Genomic DNA, 16,050 nt, shown 5'->3' with positions numbered 1-16,050 from the left:
GTAAACGATCCCGTTAAGGAAAAACTACCCCTAACCATGTGGTATATTGTCCAACCATACAAAATGTGAATTAGAAACATCCGTCCATATCATGTCAAGTATCCTGTCCTGCCGCCAAATCTTCCTGATGTATATGTATATCGTTTTCATCTGCAGTCTCAATTGAGACAATCCAATATATGTCGCCCGTGGGCTGTCCGTCACTGCGTTCCCCGTCTTCTGGCTTTCTCCGTTTGCAACAAACAAACCTCACAGGATGTCTGTCCCAGTACTTCATGAGGTCAAATGACATACCACCTGGAAGCCTTAAGGCAAGAGTCGGAGAGAATTGTAGATACCCATAGCAAAAATCCGTCGTAATTAGATCCTAAGAGAGTCATTAGTAGGCAGCAATTGATATTATGAACGATATACCTCAGGTCCAAATGCAATTTCTTGCCGATGTTGAGGACTGTTGAAGTATGACCGACGATCGCCTGTAGTCCGCAAATCCAGCGAACGACCCATTTTCCTCTTCTTCTTCTTCAAGTGCACTTTTTCAAGAGGCAACTTTAGTGAACTCTTTACCGAGACGCCCAATGAATCAGGCTTTTTCGGCAAAGTCGAGAGGTTAAAGGAAGATGAGGCAGCAGATGGTAAACTCGACGATAATGAGGAAGATGGTGTCGTGAACGAAGAATTGGACGAATAGGGGGTCAAAACCGTAGTGCTAGAGGAATCCTCGGTCGCAGTGGCAAACTGCAACTGTGAGATATCTTCCCCTATCGATTTCGAGGGTGGAAACGAGGGCGCCGACCGTCTGTGTTCTAGCACGGGCGAAGCTCGGATATCGTCTAATCTTTCGTGCACAAAGTGGGGCATCGTTGCAATCAGGGGTGAAAGGGCCCATGGCTTCGTCTCCGACATCAAGTCATGTTCCAAGGTAGGGTCGATGTATCTAAAACATATTATTAGCTCCGGTTGTGTACCACACACACGATAGTGAACGAACGACTCACTTCATGAACTTGAGGGCCACACCAGAACCCCAAGGCAGCTTCAAACGTTTGTCGAAGGTGTTTCCAAACATAACATCATCCGCTGAAGTCGGCTGCAGGAACCGGCCTGATATATTTACCACACAGCCGTCAAGCCATCAGGATGAAACTATCAATGTCCGAGGTGCTCAGACGCACCCTGAACCTGTATGCTCCACGTTATCCCTTTCCTATCTTCTCGATCAAAGTACTCCGCGGACAGCTCTTCGCCAGAGGGATTGGTGAAACCTTTGATGTTAATGGCGACCTTGCCTTCGAACAGTTCCGATGATATAGCGTGCGCCTTTCCGCTATTTACTTTGTCTGTGATACAGACAAGCTTGTCCATCGACGGTCCAACACGTACCCGCAGACGAGAGTGAAACATGGCGGTTTGGAAACAAATATTGAACAGGAAGCAGAAAAGGGGGCAGTGCACATATGGCGGTGGATTGCTGCGCAGGATCTTGGTCGTGTGAGGGTTTAAGAATGAGACAATATTAAAAGAAGGACGTAAGACCAGCTTTCCGTCGTCGGCGTGGTTTGGGATGAAAGTATCATGCCAGGTCAATATTGTTTAACATGAAGAGATTTGGAGTGGCCCAATTAGGAAAGTAATGGCCATCCGGCCGTTGTCTTCGCGATGAGAAAGATACGGGACATTCGCTGGATCATGATATCCGCCGAATTCTTGAGGGCGAGGACCGGGCGAGATTCGAAGGCTCTTCCTCAAATGCAAGCCATGAGACAAATAACGTGAAGGGTAACGTGAAAACTAAAGTTACCGCGATCTCACCTAAGAGCTTAGCCTGCCTTGGCGCCCAACTTTAAGCACTCAAAAACAGCACGTCCCACCATATTATGGAATAACAATATCAGTATACACGAGAAGGCGGTGAATGCACAACGGCCGTCATAATAATAGGATGGTAGGTGACGCTGTGAGTGTATGTAGTGAGAACGAACACGAGTCCAAGTGGTAGTCTGCGCGCCCATGTGTAAGTAATTCCACAAAAAAACAACTAGATAGCCCTAAAACGATAAAAATCCGATCACCCAACAGGTTGTCCCAGACAACAAACCGATCATACTTCTCCCTATGACGATATTGAAGTTGATAGCACACCCACAGCGAGCAGCACAGCCCAACCTCCCACGCTCGTCAACTTGACGCTCGGTGGCGCCGACGAGGATGCCACGGTCGTACTTTGCGCATAAGACGATCCACACGCACTGTTTAGTTTGTTTGCCGCGTCCGCATAAGTAAATTGCAATCCTGTCAAACTGGTGGCATTTGTGCTGCTCAGAGCAGCCGAATACATTGACACGAGACTCTTGGTGCAAGAGTTGCATGCTCCGTTGGTGATTTTGGGCAGTGGCAGTCCTAGGGGTAGCTGGTAGAAATAGTAGCTGGAAGGGTCAGAGCTCGCCACAGCTTCAACATAGCAGTATGCATTTGCCACGGGATCCACGGAACACGCTGCTTCCCGCATCAAGTCATATGCTTGAAGACCTGCGTAAAAGTGTTTCGTTGTCAGGACCCATACCCAGCATTGCTATTATCATATCGTACCTGTCAATGCGCTGACCGCCATGAGGTTTTGGTCGCTCAAGTCGGTAGCACATGAAGAACGTAGCGACGATGCAAACCACGCCATGTTCAGGTCACACTGACTTTGTGAGATGCCAGTGTTGCACGTTCCCCAAATATCTGTGTTCGTTGCATTTATATCATCTTGTATCTGGTTGTACAACAGTCGAAGTAGTGATGTTGAACAGTGTGTGGGACGCCATCTAGGAAAAACACACCTGTATAAATGCCTGAGAATGAGTGAGCAAGAGTGAGAAAGGGCGGCAGGATCGTAAAGCATCTGTCTGTGTCATGTTAAGGAAGAAATTGTAGCAAGATGTGGTCGAGAAATTTGGCGACAAAGTTGTGTCATAGGGCTGGGGAAATGGAGTTGGCAAAGTTGGATTTATTGGAACGGTGGGGGCGGAGGTGGTCGACGGCGTACTCCTCTTGATGAAAGGTGATGGGCTTGTGTCAGATAGGTGTAAGAGGTCCCCGGTAGATTTGTGTCTCTGGTGCAGTGACCAGTCGGTTAAGCTGTTAGTCCACGATTTCCACCCCTGGGATGAGGTTGGCGAAAAGGCGTCAAACACCGTTGGATGAACAAAAAATCGTGTGGAAACGGCGATTGTGATGAGAGTTAAGGGTACCAAGATGATCGTCCAGCGAAGAGTAAGGGTATGTTTTTGCTTGGATTGGTATGAATGTGTGGGGGACGCAGATGTGTTAGCGCATGTGGGGGTATCGTCAGTCATTTTGGGCTTGTGCGATTCAGAACTTTGAAACCTTTTGGATGGGAGAGGTGAAGGGGGAGGCGTAAACATGTCTGATATCTAATCACCGAGATATATGTGTAAATGAGTGTTGATTTGAAAAGAGTGTAATTGTTGACTTGACGAGATCACCGACAGAGGGGACCTGTGCAAAGTCGCTGCGTTGCAAGGAAAACGTTGTTAGCGTACCACGAATAGATCTGCCAGTGTGCTGGCACTCACATTTAGATGGGTATGTGGTTGGTAGGAGGAAAGGACAACGAAAAGTTTAAATCGCGAGGTCGAGCGCTCGTTGACGCTCACGCCTAATCCCGACGGGGTAAGTCAGGGTTTATGCGGAAATTCAGAGGCTAGGCTATGTAACTTACCGGAGGATTAACGCAAACAAATCATGAAAAAATGCCACGTCTTGACATGACTGGACCCATCCCACTGAATGGGTTCGCATGAGGTATAGCCTTTGTTCCTCGTCGTCTACTGATTTGCGGTGATTTTCAACCTAATTAGGTAGCGGCGTCCTCTTCATTTCCGTCCTTATTTCCTCTTTAAGACGACTGGCGGTCTGGACCGTTCTGGCTGCTGTCCGCACTTCGCAACTTCGAATCGGATCGACCCGGTCTGCACTCATTACTATTAGAGGAAAGTCATTTTGTTTTGCAACCAGTATAAGTCCGTATCCGTCACAGTTCATATGTGTTCACCTCTTTTCGCAGCAAGTTCATAGCAGAGCAGATTAATCTTCGAGACTATTATTGGGACAGCTCCACAGCGACGGACATTCACAGTGTTACCTGCCATAAAACTTCTCATTCAAATCTGCCAACCTTCGGACGCGTCGGGACGATGACGTTGCAAGTATTCCACGACTCAGCGGCGAAGCACGCTAGCAATCGGATCACTCGACTAAAGTAAGAGGACAGTGGTTGCTTGAACCCCCGTGTCCTTGGCACAAAAACAACCCTAGTCCGATTCAAGGGTAGCGGTCTCAAAACATATTTGAGTTTCACACTCTTCGATGACCCTTCAATTATGCACGTACCAGGTCGTCGGTACGTCAAAGCCCATATGCTCCATAATATTACTCTGAACATTGCAACAGCGCACATATGAAAAGTCAGAAAACAGATCCACCACCTGAACGATTTTTTTTGTTAAGCATCTCCATTTGAACCTAGATTGCGGGCCATACCGTCCACAATAATATCAGCCCCGTTGATGTACCTCCCCGCACGACTGCAGAGGAGCACCACAACACCTGTCAGCTCGCTCGGGTCCCCCATGCGTCCCATGGGATTTCTCGAGTACCATAGATTCCTAGCTTCTTCGAGCCCCGGACCTTCATTCAATATTGTGTCCATATATCCTGGGCTGATGCTGTTGACACGGATGCCATACCGAGCCCACTCGGCAGCAAGAGAGCTCTTTAGTTGCAGGAGTGCACCCTTGGAAACGTTGTACGAGACTTGTGGCTGGGGGAAATTGACACTGTGCCCGGAGATGGATGCTGTGAAGACGATGCTACCACCTGTCCCTTGTTTGATCATCTGTCTTTCGGACTGTCAAGTACGTTTCGAGTTCAAACGGGTTTAATTTACTTTGCCGCTGCTTGGGCACACAGCCAGCTTCCTGTCGTATTGATGTCAAGCGTACGCTTCCACTCATCAAGTGCAACATCAAGGGCGTGGTTACAAGCGACCACACCTGCGAAGCACAGGAGAATATCAACGCTTCCGAGCTCGGCAGCAGTCTCAGCGACGGCTGCTTGAACGACCTGCTGGTCGCGGACGTCCACTTTCCTCGTGGTGACCCTTGCCGATGGGAAATCAGAACACAGCTTGTCGACAACATCCTGTACTTGTGCTGGATTCACGTCAAATAGCGACACGCCCGACGCGCCATGCTCCAGGAGGGCACGTGCTGCCTCGATCCCAAGGTTGCCACACCCTCCTGTGACTGACAAACTGCTTGATGTGAAAATCGGCGCACTTGACGCGATTACACCCACCGATCGCGTTGCCTTTGACAGAAAACCTCGCCGCCGCCTTTTCTGCGACTGTAAGGTCACTTGACAAGGGGGTATGGGACCTGGTTAACGGATTGGACCTCTCAGAAAGTACCATCTGTGGGAGGACGCGGCTGGTAAGGTCATCTTTGGATACTGGCATGGGACCCATGACTGTGGCACTCGATGATATGCAGGAAGGGAAGCGACGGCTTTGGAGACTCGTGACAGAAGCCACGAGATTTCGAAGTTCGGTGAGCTTGATGCGACTTCGCCCATTCACACGATTACGAAAGGAACGACTGTCTTCTTCTATTGGTTTATCTAGGGTGGCCACGATTACAGCGCTTATCGATGGAATGTAGGACTGGCTTGTCTAATGCATCGAATCTGCTAACAGAAAAATGTACTTACTCGTTCATGGCACAATGTTCAATTTAAACCTGGTTCTTATTGTGATGCATGAAGTCGATTGAATGGGTAGCGCAGATTTGAATTCAGGGTGTTTTCTTTCAAATTCTGTCAACTGAATTCTGTCGATTTCCCAGTAATACGTGGTGCACTTGATAGTTGTCTCAGATTTCAAGGTTCCCTATGCAGTGCACTACTCGCCGAGATCGGTGTCGCCACTGTCGACCGCTTTTACCAGAGCCACTCTGTCCTCTTTCATGGTTAGTAGTAGTGGAACTTGATCCGAGGCCCTGATTTCGTGGTCTAGTAGCTAATTGAAGAACGATATCGAGAGGCGTATTTACCTTGGTGGCCAATCCTGTCCTCCCAACATCCCATGCTCGCCGGATAATATCGGCATAGTTCACATATCCACCCCCGGGCATCTCGGGCTTATCCACTATGAGTCTGCACACTTAATCATCTTCACCGACCACAGCTGAAGACTTCGACCGTGCGATCTTTACACTCGCCCAATGTTTGAGAACAACGTCAGGTTTGAGAGAGAGGAAGGAAGAGACACGGATAGCGAGAAGGTGCATATTTCCGGATGTTAAACGGTTTATGAAGTGTGCTGGGGATACATATTAATACCTGTGGGGATTTAGCTTCCGGTTGCATCGAGCGATAGAGATACTGAACTCACTCCGAATACGTCAGAGGGATTCCGATCTCGTAGAAGCGGACGGCATTCAGAACTTTCAATGCTTGACCCATAATTATAAAATCGGTGGGATTGTAAAGGTCTAGTTATCCCCATCCAAATTTCGCGGCCTATCATAAGGTCTTCAATAAGTGACTGAGGGGCCAGTTTGAAGCGGTATACTTGCACTAAGAAGCTTTCTCTGCCAATGAGGCTCCCATTCAAGCCCAGCAGCATTAATACACTCATTCACAGCCGCTGCGAGGTCTGATCGAATGCTTCATATGTTCTCATCTGCTTTGGGCGATTTTTGTAAGAAACTTTCCCAAGCTGCAAAGAGGATGGCGGATGATGATGTCGAGCCTGGACGTAATATGGATACTGAAGATACTGTGCGCAGAATGACAAGACTACTGGCGACAAGCAGCACCCGAGCATACTTACCGGGCACTTTCTGGATGAAGTCACAGACATCCTGCCCTATAATACGGGCACCATCGGCCTCCGTGACGACAAAGGTGGGCCTAAAATACAGATAACTATTGATGTCGTGTCAGCCATTGATATGCAAGAGAGAGACAGTCCCAACCGCAGCGTTTCTCCTGCCAGGTTAACTCGTGATGGTAGAATAAGTGATGCAAGATTGTTCCAAGTAACCAAAATTCGCAGCATTCCACTTGATTAACTGATCCATCGGCACCCATAGTTGCTGTGTCGAGAACGACTAGTTCACGTTGGAAGTCCGATGAAACGACCCAAAGGAGCCCAGAGAATGTTAACAACGCAAGGAATTTACTATTTGGCGAAGGAGATATGCAAAAATAGTCCACGGGCTACGCGTTGGTTCGCACTTTCCATATTATCCACAGCAAGGATAGTGGCATCCACAGAGAACAACACCTCAACATGTGTCGATTTCGATTGATCCGGGGGTACAACAGCCCACGAATAAGAGCACATACATATCGGCCCACCATTCTTGCACCCAGCGATCAAGTAGTCAACAAGGTTTGGGAGCTTTCCATATAGCATATACAGCTGCTGCCAGCGCCTGTAGAATACGATGCCATTTGAGACTGCTTCCTATGAGGAACTTCGAATCACGATAATCGTTCTTCAAAGTAGCGGTCGAACCAGGCCTCCGAACACCAAGGGCAGCGTTGGCGCCAATCATGTACAGCCGTATCTGCGGGAACAACTGTTCAAACTCAGAACGCAGTCCTTGTCACATAATTACGAATTGCTCACCAGAGCGGAAAAACGAAGGAGTTATTAGCTGCAATAATTGAGTTATTCCCTCCGAGGATGTCTATCAAGACACCCTTCTACGTTACGAGGGTCGAGGTGCATTAATGTTGACGTTGATCTGCAGCACTGGAAGTGTACATAATCTTGGATGCTTGAAGCGGGTCCAATAGTGTCGTGAGAAAACGGGAAACCTTGAATTCAATGGCTTTGTAGATTGAAACCACACTTGAACTCAAACCATCCTTCAAGCCTTTTAGCCTTCAACAGCCTCGTCGTCAGCCTCTCGAATAGCGACCAAGAAACAAAGGAGTTAACGTCTCACAAATACTCAGCCTCAGTGCACACCCGTGGTTGATCAAACTAGCCCTGCCTTTTTACATCGTCCAATAGCGACTACCATTATCTACTCTCCGTGACCATTAACAAACATGTCTCAATCAACCAGACCATCCACATCCACAGCGTAAGTTCTTCTTTCTTGTTTTTAACTCACCTTTTTCTAATGAAATTTTGATTTCGTAGCTCATCCGCAACTCCCAATGATGCCTCATGGAGGGCGGGTCTTCGTCCACCACCAAAAGACTTGCGCCCGCAGACAGAAGATGTCACAAAGACCAAAGGAACTGAATTCGAAGACATGTTCCTCCGTCGTGAACTCCTCATGGGCATTTTCGAAGCAGGTTTCGAAAGACCATCACCTATACAAGAAGAAGCCATTCCTGTCGCACTTACCAAACGTGACATCCTCGCTCGTGCTAAAAACGGGACAGGCAAGACCGCTGCTTTCGTTATACCCTCCTTACAGCAGATTGATGTCGGCAAGAATAAGATTCAAGCCCTACTCCTCGTCCCTACTCGCGAACTTGCCCTCCAGACATCCCAGGTCTGTAAAATACTGGGAAAACATATGGGTATCCAGGTCATGGTGACTACAGGCGGCACGACCCTCAAAGATGATATTATGCGCTTATCAGAGACGGTTCATGTACTCGTTGGAACACCGGGACGCATCCTGGATCTAGCTGGCAAGAACGTTGCTGATCTCAGCGAGTGTCCCGTGTTCGTCATGGACGAGGCAGACAAACTTTTGTCGCCTGAGTTTACTCCTGTCATGGAACAATTACTCTCTTTCCTTCCTACCGATCGTCAGGTCATGCTTTTCAGTGCAACCTTCCCAATGATGGTGAAGGACTTCAAGGTAGGCTCGCCACGAGTACTATTTTTGCTCCCAGTGTTTGATGCCTGTCTTTTTATGTAGGACAAACGCATGAGAACCCCTTACGAGATAAATCTTATGGAGGAGCTCACATTACGTGGTGTGACGCAGTATTACGCTTATGTCGAGGAACGACAGAAGGTCCACTGTTTAAACACGCTCTTCTCTAAAGTAAGTTCCTTTACACCAACCCCCTTTCCTTATTGACCATCTGTTTCTAGTTGCAAATTAACCAATCCATAATATTCTGTAACTCTACCAACCGCGTCGAGCTACTCGCCAAGAAAGTCACAGATCTCGGCTATTCCTGTTTCTACTCGCACGCAAAGATGCTTCAGTCACATCGCAATCGCGTGTTCCACGATTTCCGCAATGGTGTCTGCCGCAACCTCGTTTGCTCAGACCTGTTGACCCGAGGAATTGATATCCAGGCAGTCAACGTCGTAATCAACTTTGACTTCCCCAAGAACTCGGAGACATATCTCCACCGCATTGGTCGTTCCGGCCGGTTCGGGCACTTGGGTCTTGCTATTAACCTGGTCACTTATGAGGACCGTTTCAATCTATATCGCATTGAGCAGGAGCTTGGCACCGAGATTCAGCCAATTCCCCAGGCTATCGACAAGGGCCTTTATGTCGCACCCAGCGCTGCTGAGGAGCCTGCCCCACAGAAGCCCCAGTCTCAACCACAGCCGTCTCAGCAGCAGCGACAACAAGCACCTTCTCAGCAAACTTCAAGCAACGGTCGCCAGAACGGCGCAGCGCCTGCACCGTCGCAAGGGCAACAAGCTCAGCGAGGTGGCTATGCCAATCAGGCAGCATACCGCAACGGCACTCCTGCACGATGAGCTCGTTCTTTCGTGTTACGTGTAGGAGGTGGGGGGAGGAACCATCACCGCTCGACATCATTCTCATTCATCATCGTCAGCCGTCATCTCGACATCTCGTATTCCAGGGGCCGTATTTCCCTTTCTTCGACATCGCCATGTCCATCAATCTCACTGCTCTGGCACCGGTCACATCTTGCGCTCTGTCCTTTTTTCCCGCGTCTGTTTTTGCGTGTTCGATTATATATATCATATTAGGTTACACTACGCTCATAGTCTGGCCCCTACGTACGTACTCCGCTCGGGTGTCGAGTTTTTGCTGGTGGTGAATGGTGTAGGTGGTGGTCTTGAGGTCGATTGGTGGTGTTGGTGTGTTGGGGGGATTGGAAATGTTTGTTTAGTTCTGACTTTGTCTGGCGCCATGTTCTGTGTCGGACACCGTTGGTACTGCCGGTACCGTGATAATACACAATTCCTTCCCCGAACTTGTCGACGCGTTCTTTCGAATTCACGGGGCAGACTGGCAGAAGGAAGACAGCCGATCGCCAGCAAGTAATTGAAACTCAACTTGAAGATGCTAAAGAGTCGAGTCGCCTGTACAGCTGTGGTCCTTAGGCAGTCCGGTATTTCTGGTACCGTGCTTCTTAAAAGGAACGACTGTCTTTCTTTCATCGGTCTACTTACCTACTTCTTACCTACTATTCAGATTCCAGGGTGCCCAGGACGTTATCGACTATCCAGCATGTGTCAGACGTTACCAAAAGATAAGTGATTCGAATCTGGATTGGGAGCTATCGGTGTTAATACTGAACAACTAGTCCCCGGAGGCCAAGAGACTTTGTAGTTGTCAACATATATATAGCAGGCGCTTCCCCGGTATGCAACATAGACGGGGTTGTCGTTGTCTTCCAAACTTCGCCTATAGACGTCTTCTTTGGGGGGATGAAGGATTAGTACCTCTCTATCTCAATTTGACCAGTACTTGTGACTAAGGCAAAGTATATTTCCTAGGAATATTTGGATGTCTCGGCTCTCGATGGCTCCCCGTACTACCGTAGCAGGATTTCGGGCCCGGGGGGCCAATGGCAAGCAGCAGGTGACCCTATCGACTTCCTTGGCCTATGTCAACCTCGCGATAACCGCTGCAATATTATATTTCGGGGATTCTCGCTAACGTCAAGTTTTATCTTATTGACAACGATGAAATCGCTTCAAGAATCTGACTGCTTACATCAAAAGTTTGTTATCTGTGGGAGATGCCGTGAAGTTGTGCAACCTCCACGTCGTGCGCGTGACAAGGTGAGCTTCATCGTTTTACCTCGTCTGCCACTGCAAAATGCCTATCCTCTGGCATTAGGCACGCCATGATGGGAGAATTGATGTCTGCGCGCGGCCGTCTTATCAAGCTTCTATCGGCAATCTGTATGAGGCATACAGTTTACCCTCTACTGAATTCTTCAGCAGTTTGATCCTCCGTTGAAGATAAGCGAATTGTGCTAAATACGTGCGCTTTGCACCTTTTGTCCCCAGAGTCTGTGCGACCAATTGCGGCTAATGGACTTTGCAAGAAAAGTTGTCAGGGCGCTCGAGGTTCCTCATACTCAGGAAGAGGGTACTCCCTCCGGCCTGCAATTTGTTTCAGTGAGTTTGAGTTCCGAACAGCTTTTAGGAACTTAGGCTTACTGTATGGCTGCTCCTCAGAGTGATGACCTGCTACCAGTTCCGGTAGAGGAAAGGACGTGGACCGCATTCAGTTATGTCGCTTTGTGAGGATTTGAATTTTTTAGATTGACTGTGCGACTAACACTCTTCTCGTCCAGCTGGGGGAGCACGTCGGTGAGTAGTATATCATCAAACAACACAGAATGCTTATAGAAGCTCTACTCATAGATCAATGTTTCAACGTTGGTTGCAAATTTTCACCTCACAATAACTCACACTGGTTCTGTGATAGATGGATGGTAACCTCTGGCATGATCGTTCTTGGCATGTCATGGTGGCAAGCCTGGCTGTGCATTTGGATTGGTTATGGTATTATCACGCCCTTTGTCGTACTGATGGGTCGGCCGGGTGCTGTATTCCACATAACCTTCCCTGTCGTCAACCGTGCCAGCTTCGGAATATTCGGAAGTCTGTGGTGTATATTTAACAGAGCGACACTGGCTTGGTAGGTACGATGTCTTTCGCGCCGTGTTGTATTCACTTCATTATAGTATCTGGTACGGAGTGCAATCAAGTATTGGCGGTTCATGCGTCTTGGTGATGCTTCGCGCAATTTGGCCAAGTGTTAATAATATCCGTGAGTTCAAGGACGAGTTGATTCTCCGTGATCTAATAATTATGCAACGAAGCCAATTCCATGCCGTCGTCCTCTGGCACCAATACGAGGGATTTCATGTGCTTCTTCATTTTTTGGGTTATATCTTTGCCCTTCATATGGCCTCCCGTGCACAAAATGTACGTTCAACGAAGTTCATTCGAAATGATTACTGATGGGCTCGCAACAGTCGCCACTTCTTCACCTTCAAGACGATCGTTGCGCCCATTGCCTGTCTCATCTTTATGATTTGGTGCATTGTCAAGGCCAAAGGTGTTGGACCGATTGTCAAAGAGCCAGCAACTATCCATGGCTCCGAACTGGCCTGGGCCATGATCAGTGGTTTCGGCGTGTGTATCAGTAATACCATAACGCTGACGACGTAGGGCCGCCGTGCTTTCATTTATCACATCTTACCATTTTTGCAGGAACGCGCCAGATTTTGGGTCACGGGCGAGGAGTCCGTCCGCACCTGTCGTTTCCCAGCTTTGGTCTCTCCCCTGCTCTTACGGTTTAATCTGCCTTATTGGTGTGATATCGTCAGCTCATCGTCGAAAACAATTTACGGGGAAACAATTTGGTCACCTGTGGATTTGCTAGGAAAATTCTTAGACGATAACCCATCCCCTGCCACTCGATTTGGTGTGAGTTTGAACACCGGATGGCATTTTGCGCTGATGGGAATGTCATTATAGGTCTGGTTCATCGCCAGCTCTTTCATTATAGCTCAGGTGGGCACCATATTGACTTCCTAAAAGACATAATGCTGATTGATCTCAGATTGGGTATGGAATAACACTCAAGTCTCTGGCATAGCTCATGCTTTGTACCCTGCCCCATTTTTAGAACGAACATTTCCGCTAATTCGGTCAGTGCGGGGTGTGATCTGACGGCGCTATTTCCACGTTTCATCTTAAGTTCTTTACTCTGTGCAGTTGTACTAGCAATCACTTACTTGCATCACAGAATATCAGACGCGGCGGGTATATATCAGCCATTGTCGGACTTGTCATGTGTCCCTGGAACCTTGTGTCAAGCAGCAACCGTTTTGCCTCCTATATGTCTGCGTACTCGGTTTTCCTAAGCGCGATCGCGGGAGTTATGGCGAGTGGACCTTGATCTGATTTTCTTTTGACTTAACATGCCCCTAGGCCACTGAATACTGGCTTGTGCGCAAGGGCCATTATAACGTCGCTGACCTCTACGTGACCCGCAAAGGGAGTTGGTATTGGTACAATTATGGTTTCAATCCCAGGTTTGTGGGAGACTACTATTAGCTCTCCATCGCTAACTCGAATTTTTAAGAGCATACGCAGCATATGTGGCAGGCATCGCCATCAATGTAGTGGGCTTCGCTGGGGATAGTACGTCCTTTTAGTTTGTATTTTGCTTGCGGTACTCATCATTCCACAGCTGGAACACCAGTACCGGCAGCTGCGACTCACATATTTGAATTGTCCTTCTTCACAGGATTTGGTACATCAAGTATCGCGTACTACATTTTGAACAGGATATTTCCAGTTCCAGGAGCTGCCGATATATTTGAGGAAATAGATGTATCTGGGTATGAGAAAAGGATGATGAGGAGCGATGAAGATACGAACTCAAAGGACGAATATAGCACAGAGAAGGAATCGTCTACCGCATAGATTTAACAGTCTTCGTGATCCGTTGGTTTTCCTTTCCGCCCATCGTGTCGGCTCGAACGATCAGCGTCTCCTTCGTGATGCACACAGTCATGGGCTTCATACTGCAGAAAAATGAGATGTACGGAAAATTCGAGTCACGTGCGCCACAGATGCCACTGGCCCACAGCTATGGAATTAACTTAACTTGAAGATGTCTGGCTTGTGTCTGGCTCGAGTTTGGCTACAATAAATATTGTCAAGATTCGAGAGTTCTCTACTCTTGAGGAGCATCACCGCGCGAGTCGATGCCAAATATGCCATCAATTGCACCAGCAAAATCTATCGGAAACTTCAAGCCCACGTGCGCCATTTTTTTGGTAGCAGGAGCACTTACTTTTCGTTACACACCCATTCCACTGCGTTCAGTCTCCCCTGGGTCACGAACTTGAGCGTCCACTTTTACAGATCATTACTTTGGAATTTCCGATGGATACTTACTCGTGAGTGACATTCTGTCTTCGTCTTGTTCCGGCTCCCATCCCATATGCATCCTCAACAACCCACTCCTCGCCGTGGTGACGATAAGTTTTCGAACGATGTCTTGATCCTCGCGAAAGACATTCAAGACCTCCCTGTACATTATGTGATAGGTGTATAGACTCTGAGTTTGAGCGGTTAATGGCACATATCTTGGTGCTTTGTACTTCGCGAAATACTTGGGTGCCTTGCCCGAGGTCGCACTAGAGGCTGAAATAAAGGCAGGGAGACCAAGTGCGAGGAGGTCAACGACCTCAGATTCTTGGCAGGGTGAAGCAAAGAACCGAGCCACGAATGGTTGATGAGTATCGTATACGGTAAGTGGGACCAACTCTCGAAAGCTCCGCAAAAAAACCTGCTCATCTTCATCGAGCGTTTCGACAGCTTTTCGGAAAATACTCAGCTCGTCAGTGGTTTGGCAGAACTTGCACTTTCAGTTTTTGCTGATGATCTCGAAAAGATACTTGTCATAACGCTCTTTAAGCTGGGACACCAACTCAGGAGTTAGTGATTTGAGCTCGAGGGGTGGAGAGAGGAGAGAAGATGACAAGTCTGTTTTTCAAGTTCACCCGAATTAATCTGCCGAGCGCTGATTCTTATACCATTAGCGTTTGTCCCCGCAGTCTTATGATACGTGTACGAGTTGCATCAACTCATTCCTTCTCTTCCTTCATGATTAATTATCAAGCTGCCACATTTTACGGTACCTATTCGGTTATCATTGCATTCGTCACCCTCATTTCTACGGTGACCGTGGCAGAGGGTCGAATAATACTTCCCCGGGCCCACCCATCATGATTCATCGAAGTTGCAGAGGTTAATCCGTGCAGGTGAATTTTAAATTATGAAATCAATTTAAATCAATTTACTGAGCGCTCCGCAGCCTGTGTGTGAACTTCAACTCAGAATTCCTTCTTGAACGTGACTCAAAATGAGCGGCACAAAACGAGGGCGTCTGGTTTCTCGAATTTCTGGCGTTTGAGGATGGAAATCAGCAGCCTGATCTCGATGACCAATTAACATGATTCCTGAAGGGCCTAGAACTAAGTGTCGCTGACTGATCAGAGGGAATCAAGCTATGAAGCGAACCTGAACACGAGCAGGCTGATGCAGCAATCATGAAGACAACCTACCAGTAGAGGACTTAAACAACGATCGACCTCAAACCTACGTATCTTGACTCTGGATTGAACGAATAAAGCCCAGACCTGTCATAGCTTTCATTCCACATTTGTCTTTCTATGTACAAGACAGTCACATTGTGAGTAGGTGATGCATAGATTCATGCGATACTTTGAGGACTGAAATTATCCCGCATCCATTAGGCGAGTCCCCAAATAAAACAAAAAATATGCCGTACCCAGCCCCTCCGAAGCAAACCCCAGCGACACCTTAACAAAATATCAAAACAAGCGGCATTACTTGGAGAGGGACACGTACGTCGGGGAGGAATGGGAGGACAAAGACAGGGGTGTGTTTGCTATTGCATTGTTGCCGGACGGCAAGACATTGATGTTAGCAAGCGGGAGTTCGGATGGCGCAGCGAGTTTGTGGAACATCGACATGGGTGAGATCGTCAAAAAATGGACGGAGCACGCAAAGCGAGTGGACTTGATGTCTGTGTGCTGGAGTCCGGACGGTGGGCGAGTGGTGAGCGGATGCGCAGGTGGGACATTCAGAGTGTGGGATGTCGAGAGCAGTGCGATAATCACTGGGACCTATTGATGCGTACGCGTTTGGATGCATGACAATTCGTGGACCCATTGATACACTGGCGGGAGGGCCTGTGTGGATGTGGTTTGCGATTCACCTGATAGCAAGAT

At 48.1% G+C, this 16,050-nt stretch overlaps 7 protein-coding genes across 7 annotated transcripts; 2 read left to right on the top strand and 5 right to left on the bottom strand.

Annotated features, from left to right (window-relative positions):
- Position 1: 1 nt before the first annotated feature.
- DEU56DRAFT_794471 (uncharacterized protein) lies at positions 2-1,872 on the bottom strand. Its single transcript, XM_041352803.1, has 4 exons — positions 1,176-1,872; positions 999-1,104; positions 415-937; positions 2-367 (listed from the first exon to the last, which is right to left on the bottom strand). Exons 1-4 carry the CDS (start codon positions 1,402-1,404, stop codon positions 95-97), a joined length of 1,131 nt encoding a protein of 376 aa, XP_041210205.1. The 5' UTR covers positions 1,405-1,872; the 3' UTR covers positions 2-94.
- Positions 1,865-3,832, bottom strand: DEU56DRAFT_794468 (uncharacterized protein). The gene is made up of 5 exons (XM_041352802.1): positions 3,728-3,832; positions 3,582-3,664; positions 2,826-3,517; positions 2,590-2,758; positions 1,865-2,529 (listed from the first exon to the last, which is right to left on the bottom strand). Exons 3-5 carry the CDS (start codon positions 3,408-3,410, stop codon positions 2,114-2,116), a joined length of 1,170 nt encoding a protein of 389 aa, XP_041210204.1. The 5' UTR covers positions 3,411-3,517; positions 3,582-3,664; positions 3,728-3,832; the 3' UTR covers positions 1,865-2,113.
- Positions 3,833-4,165: 333 nt separating this feature from the next.
- On the bottom strand, positions 4,166-4,465 carry DEU56DRAFT_794467 (uncharacterized protein; the record flags this gene model as incomplete). Its single annotated transcript, XM_041352801.1, has 1 exon — positions 4,166-4,465. The coding sequence occupies one exon, from the start codon at positions 4,463-4,465 to the stop codon at positions 4,166-4,168; it is 300 nt and encodes a 99-aa protein (XP_041210203.1).
- An 8-nt stretch (positions 4,466-4,473) lies between these two features.
- DEU56DRAFT_870667 (uncharacterized protein) lies at positions 4,474-5,533 on the bottom strand (the record flags this gene model as incomplete). The annotated part of the gene is made up of 4 exons (XM_041355649.1): positions 4,474-4,493; positions 4,549-4,907; positions 4,955-5,312; positions 5,365-5,533. 4 exons carry the CDS (start codon positions 5,531-5,533, stop codon positions 4,474-4,476), a joined length of 906 nt encoding a protein of 301 aa, XP_041210202.1.
- Positions 5,534-7,213: 1,680 nt separating this feature from the next.
- On the bottom strand, positions 7,214-7,879 carry DEU56DRAFT_794465 (uncharacterized protein). The gene is made up of 2 exons (XM_041352800.1): positions 7,703-7,879; positions 7,214-7,640 (listed from the first exon to the last, which is right to left on the bottom strand). Exon 2 carries the CDS (start codon positions 7,484-7,486, stop codon positions 7,250-7,252), a length of 237 nt encoding a protein of 78 aa, XP_041210201.1. The 5' UTR covers positions 7,487-7,640; positions 7,703-7,879; the 3' UTR covers positions 7,214-7,249.
- A 251-nt stretch (positions 7,880-8,130) lies between these two features.
- Positions 8,131-9,766, top strand: DEU56DRAFT_870666 (eukaryotic translation initiation factor 4A-like protein; the record flags this gene model as incomplete). Its single annotated transcript, XM_041355648.1, has 4 exons — positions 8,131-8,165; positions 8,225-8,900; positions 8,961-9,089; positions 9,140-9,766. 4 exons carry the CDS (start codon positions 8,131-8,133, stop codon positions 9,764-9,766), a joined length of 1,467 nt encoding a protein of 488 aa, XP_041210200.1.
- A 607-nt stretch (positions 9,767-10,373) lies between these two features.
- DEU56DRAFT_794441 (permease for cytosine/purines, uracil, thiamine, allantoin-domain-containing protein) lies at positions 10,374-13,933 on the top strand. The gene is made up of 18 exons (XM_041352799.1): positions 10,374-10,509; positions 10,561-10,698; positions 10,757-11,044; positions 11,276-11,386; positions 11,447-11,511; positions 11,566-11,577; positions 11,700-11,912; positions 11,959-12,044; positions 12,097-12,202; positions 12,253-12,444; positions 12,491-12,553; positions 12,607-12,747; positions 12,867-12,999; positions 13,029-13,166; positions 13,214-13,317; positions 13,368-13,426; positions 13,476-13,849; positions 13,902-13,933. Exons 2-17 carry the CDS (start codon positions 10,624-10,626, stop codon positions 13,709-13,711), a joined length of 2,022 nt encoding a protein of 673 aa, XP_041210199.1. The 5' UTR covers positions 10,374-10,509; positions 10,561-10,623; the 3' UTR covers positions 13,712-13,849; positions 13,902-13,933.
- The last annotated feature ends 2,117 nt before the right edge of the window (positions 13,934-16,050 follow it).

Source organism: Suillus clintonianus (genome assembly GCF_016758775.1).
Source record: "Suillus clintonianus strain FC179 chromosome Unknown DEU56scaffold_23, whole genome shotgun sequence".
Taxonomy (NCBI): Eukaryota; Fungi; Basidiomycota; class Agaricomycetes; order Boletales; family Suillaceae; genus Suillus; species Suillus clintonianus.
The sequence above is the reverse complement of the archived record's forward strand: the minus strand, read 5'-3'. Positions and strand labels throughout refer to the sequence as shown.